The sequence below is a fragment of the Diaphorina citri genome, unplaced genomic scaffold (genome assembly GCF_000475195.1).
Source record: "Diaphorina citri unplaced genomic scaffold, Diaci psyllid genome assembly version 1.1 scaffold3843, whole genome shotgun sequence".
In the NCBI taxonomy this organism is placed as follows: Eukaryota; Metazoa; Arthropoda; class Insecta; order Hemiptera; family Psyllidae; genus Diaphorina; species Diaphorina citri.
Window position 1 is genome coordinate 4,398 of NW_007381243.1, and position 5,891 is coordinate 10,288.

A 5,891-nucleotide genomic window follows, 5' to 3' on the forward strand; every position below is an offset into this window, starting at 1 on the left:
CTACATGAAACCGCGTTACGAGGAGGGTAATGTCACTCGTCCTACGATATGCATGTCATCCTGAACTGACCCTATACCCTGCGTTTGAAGTAGAGCTCCCGTCTAACACCGACTTTGAGACTTTCTTTTTGCTTTCTCTATAACATCCAAAAAGAAGGATAAGAATTCGACACAGTGTGTGTATCACCTGCGGCAGCTAGTTAACAGCTAGGTAGCCAGCTACTTGCTCCACTTAGATTAATTAGATGCCAAAGTCGCTTCGCTGTCGCGCAGCTAGGCTTCCGGCAGCACCTGGTGTCAAAATGCTAAAAAAAATAATCATCCAATATTCATGAATCACCTACTTCTCGAGGAAGTCATCTTGGGCGGTGATACTTATTTCGGATTTTCTTCCAAGCCATTAAAATAGGCAGTCCCACGTGGTGATCGTAAAGAATTTATCCATTCCAAGCAGAGCCTCCGCCGACCGTAAGAGGTTAGGACAGAAGAAAGAGGAGGCGAAGCCCTGCTATGATGGAGTCGTGAGGTCAGATGATATAGTTTTTTGGGATTTTTTTTGTGGGTTTGTTGTTTGTTTGAAACGGAGTTGAAATGAATGAGCTGTCAGGTCAGACCATGTGTAAGTAGAACATCATTGGGTGGTGTTCGAAGTGCTCCCAAAGAGGGCTCGTAAAGTGTACAATGTTCGCCCTTAGGCAAAAGACCGTCACCTGGCATCCGACTAGTAACGGGTGTCTTTGTAAGTGGATGTTTTATCTTAGTTTATTTTTCCCCAACAAAGAGAGACAAATCAACACACATACTCACACCACAAAAAAGGCAAAAGAAAGATTCTGAATAATATTAGAATGGTTTGACTTGCGGACGTATGTCCATAGGTAAAACGGTTGGTATACGACTATGTCAAGACACCTCTCAGTCTAGTCAGAGCTCTGTTCCATCGAGACCATTTCTTCCTCATTCATGTAGATGCGGTAAGCATTGTGTCCTACTAGAATATGCATAGAATTTAGATAATATGCATGTAATAGAATATGCATAGCATTCCAGCTCACTGTTAATGGGAGAGCATTGCGACAAGTACATCGTCTAGTCAGAGCTCTGTTCCACCGAGACCATTTCTTCCTCATTCATGTAGATGCGGTAAGCATTGTGTCCTACTAGATTACTAGAATATGCACTAATATTTTACTCCCATTTACTTAATTGTCAGTAGTAATATGTATTTTAAATGTTTTTCTGGCTGGGGGACTTGCAACAGGAAGTAGACCAGCTTTTCCTAAGCAGGTGATTTTTTAAAGCTGTTTGACAGAGGGAACTGTTACTGTTAAGGTCTTATTGTTTCGAAATCGAAGAGAGAAGGAAGACAGGATAGGAGAAAGCCAGTCGTTCCGAGAACGAACCTTAGCCCATCAGGATAAAATTCGCCCCGGGCGGGAATCTAACCCGTGCCGCGACATAGCGGTCACAAGGTAGACGCGCTACCAACCAAGCTAACTAGGCTGGCTACTTTGGCCCACTTTGGTCATATCTTAGATTTAATCGATCAAAAAATATCTATTTTTTTTCGTCTTATCTACAGCGTCAGGACTATTTATCTCGCGAACTTCTCTCGCTGGAGCTTCGTCTGCCCAACGTGCGACTGTCGCGGAGGCGTCAAGCTACCATCTGGGGGGAGCGTCACTAGTCACCATCCTACTGGACTTTCCTTACAATTTCCCTTAATTTTCAGCCTTTTTTAAAGTAAAATCGATCAACAATCACCGTTTTTACAAAGAATTTCCCCTGATTTTCAGCTTTTCAAAGGGTAAATTCGATCAAAAATCACGTTTTTGTGTTATTTTACAGCGTCAGGACTACCTGTTTCGTGAACTTCTCTCTCTGGAGCTTCGTCTACCCAATGTACGTCTGTCGCGGAGGCGTCAAGCGACCATTTGGGGTGGAGCGTCACTAGTTAAGCTTATCCTGCTAGTAAGTATATGCCTGGTTCTGACCAAGGAAGGAGGAAAATATGTATAACGAAAATAGAATAGAAAAAATCTGGTGTGAAAATCACACGACTTTCCTTACCCTATTGAATGATGCTTATTTGAGTGTTCTTTTACCCTAACTTGTACAATATCTCTAACAGTTTAGTCGGTATAGCTGAAAACCGCCAAAAAACGGTCGAAATCTGTCCAAAAGCGGTAAAAATACCGCCAACCGCAGCACCTATCTCAACCAAACGTTCCCACCCCTCTTCTGTTTTCAGATCTGAGCGGACTGCAGAGTTACTGGGAAAACATCTACCATCACTCGGACCTGTCACCCCCTCCTGACGACGCCCTAGTGTCCCTGGGAACCAGTCTGGCCCGTATTAACGTACGGTTCAACCTAAAATCATGCCATCTCGTGGAACCATCGAGCAACGCGGCTGATTCTGGGCACAGACGGGCTAACAGTGAGAGAAGTTGGGCTGATACTGGAAATAATCGAGTTGATACTGGAAGCAATCGAGCTGATACTAATAACAATGATAATGATAATAATCGGGCTGAAACTGGGATTAATAGATCTGATAATCAGATAAATCGAGCTGATTATGGAAATAATCAGGCTGATTCTGGAAACAGCCGAGCTGACACTAGCAACAATAGGAGTAATTGGGCTGATAATGACATTAATGGAGCTGATACTAACAACAATCGAGCTAATACTGACAATTATCGAGCTGATACTAGCGCAGCTTCTGGAAAGTGGATGGCGCTGGGACTTTATAGTCAACCTGAGCGAGTCGGATTACCCTGTCAAGTGAGTAGATGGAATTGATTTTCAATTTCCTTATCCTATGGGAATGTTCTTTTTTGCTCCAAATTTTGGCCAATATTAGTCTGGCTGAGGGACTATAAACAGAGAGTAGATCAGCGTCTAGCTAGGGGACTATAAACAGGGATTAGACTAGTCCAGATTTCCTCACAAACTCTTTCATTAGAACGGAAAATGAAAATTGAATTTTCGACCTTTTACAGTTATTTTTTCGGAGTTTTGACCTCAGATTTGGATTTTCCCCAACTTTTTACGTAGGAATCGACTATTTATTAATAATTTTTACCCATTTGCAACTGCTCCATTACCTATTCTTTTTGTTATTTCAGGCATAGTAATGGACGGAGGTAGTGACTGGTTGGTGCTATCTCGATCTTTCGTATCCTATGTAGGACATGATAGAATCCGACAACGAACCTTATACGTTCAGGATAAAATCCGCCCCGGACGAGAATCGAACCCGCAACCTAGCGCTTACAAAGCAGACGCGCTACCCTCCAAGCTAACTAGGCTGACGTACCCACTCTTGGCTAGGTACGTACCTCTACAGAATCGATTCACTACACATTGTACTACAATGTTACAAGTGACGAATTTTGTACGCGTACCCATTCTTGGCTAGGTACGTACCTCTACAGAATCGATTCACTACACATTGTACTTCGATTCACTACACACTACAAATGACAAACTTTTGTACAGTAGAACCTCGATTATTTCAACTCTCTCTTATTTAAACTCCAAAATCCATTGTTTTTTGTACCTTTCAAAGGATATCTTCTTATCAGAGGAAAAGATCTCATATAAAGTGATCATTTCAACCTCGATAATTTCAACTAGGTACCTCGATAATTTCAAAAACTAACTCGATAATTTATTTGAAATAATCGACATTCTACTGTACTTAAAAATTGACCTAATTCTTCAAACTTACCCCTTTTTGTTTTCAGCATTTAGAAGTAAGTTCGAGCTACGATCAGAAAGAGCAGATGTCACGTGACTTCCTTCACGCCATTATATAAAGTGATCATTTCAACTAGGTACCTCGATAATTTCAAAAACTAACTCGATAATTTATTTGAAATAATCGAGGTTCTACTGTACTTAAAAGTTGACCTAATTCTTCATACTTACCCCTTTTTGTTTTCAGCATTTAGAAGTAAGTTCGAGCTACGATCAGAAAGAGCAGATGTCACGTGACTTCCTTCACGCCATTAATTCACTCGATTCACTGGATCGATTCACTACACACTACAAGTGACAAACTTTGTACAGTAGAACCTCGATTATTTCAACTCTCTCTTATTTAAAATCCAAAATCCATTGTTTTTTGTACCTTTCAAAGGATATCTTCTTATCAGAGGAAAAGATCTCATATAAAGTGATCATTTCAACCTCGATAATTTCAAAAACCAACTCGATAATTTATTTGAAATAATCGAGGTTCTACTGTACTTAAAAGTTGACCTAATTCTTCATACTTGCCCCTTTTTGTTTTCAGCATTTAGAAGTAAGTTCGAGCTACGATCAGAAAGAGCAGATGTCACGTGACTTCCTTCACGCCATTGGTCCTTACTCTGAACCGGTTCTAATTCACGAGTGGCTCACTCTGGTGACACATAATATCACTTATCTCTGGATAGATCCAACCAATGTACTGGCTGCTGTGACTCGGGTACAAGTAGATGAGAATACAACGGTAAGTAAGCCTAATGTAAGCTAATGGTAACCCTATGTAAGCTACTGGTAACACATAATATCACTTATCTCTGGATAGATCCAACCAATGTACTGGCTGCTGTGACCCGGGTACAAGTAGATGAGAATACAACGGTAAGTAAGCCTAATGTAAGCTAATGGTAAGCCTATGTAAGCTACTGATAACACATAATATCACCTATCTCTGGATAGATCCAACCAATGTACTGGCTGCTGTGGCCCGGGTACAAGTAGATGAGAATACAACGGTAAGTAAGCCTAATGGTAAGCCTATGTAAGCTACTGATAACACATAATATCACCTATCTCTGGATAGATCCAACCAATGTACTGGCTGCTGTGACCCGTGTACAAGTAGATGAGAATACAACGGTAAGCCAACTCTAATTCAATGGTAATCCCATGACTGATCCCTTATCCGTTCAGGATTAAATCAGCCCTAGGCGGGAATCGAACCCGCGACCTAGCGCTTACAAGGCAGATGCGCTACCCTCCAGGCTAACTAGGCTGTCACTAAGAATAAGAAATTCTTCTTCACTTGAGTAAATTAACTGAATATTTATATTTTCTCAATATTTTTTTCAGTCAATAACTCAGTCAAGTCAATAACTAAATAACACAGTCAAGTTACCTTTTTCTTACGGTATTTTATAACTTAAATATTGTTTTTATCTTCCAGATTGACCATGTAAAGTCTACACTCAAAACACCTCTGCTACCCGGCGAATGGAGGGTCAAACTCATTTGGAACTCTCAGGTACCTACTTAAATTTTCAAATTGAGGTGCGATTTGAAAAAAGGGCGTAAAATAAATTTTCGAATTGAGGTGCGATTTGGAAAAAGGGCGTAACATCACTTACGCCCTTTTTCGGGAGTCTGCCTTTTTAGTTTTCAAATTTTGTTCTGAACATGAGTGTGAAAAAATAATCTTTTTATTTCTTCTCTAGGACAAGTTATGACCAATTTTTTTGAACCCTGTAACGTTGTTTTTGGCGTTTTTTTTTTTTCACATCAATATCACCCATTAGATTTGGTTGATATTAGAATGATAATTTCCAATTCGGAACCTATTTTTCTTTCCTCCGTTCTTTTCTGTAGGTAATTTAAAAGAATGGGAGGTATAGAGCTTTTCGGTAGGTAATTTCATAGCGGGAATCAATCGATCTTGGAGCGTTGTTTTGAATTTGTGCAACTTTTTTCTGTGTACTTTTATTGTCTACCGTGGCTGTTCTACTACCTAACGCCTTTCGAGATTAAAAAAGAACAAGCAGGGTCCGTCCCTCCGGGATTTTTTTAGCCCGTATTGATTAGAGAAAATCAGTACCTATGTACCTACCTAATTTGTTTAATATTCAGTTTATTATTAT

At 40.2% G+C, this 5,891-nt stretch overlaps 1 protein-coding gene across 1 annotated transcript in view; it reads left to right on the plus strand.

The window, feature by feature from the left end:
• Positions 1 to 5,891, plus strand: part of LOC103520616 (xylosyltransferase oxt) — a gene marked incomplete at its 5' end in the record, with an annotated part of 20,565 nt that overhangs the window by 3,760 nt on the left and 10,914 nt on the right. The window contains 5 exon segments of the mRNA XM_008485716.2: positions 2,252 to 2,790; positions 3,756 to 3,764; positions 3,956 to 3,964; positions 4,307 to 4,504; positions 5,204 to 5,281. Of these exon segments, the coding sequence (XP_008483938.1) occupies positions 2,252 to 2,790; positions 3,756 to 3,764; positions 3,956 to 3,964; positions 4,307 to 4,504; positions 5,204 to 5,281 (833 nt within the window).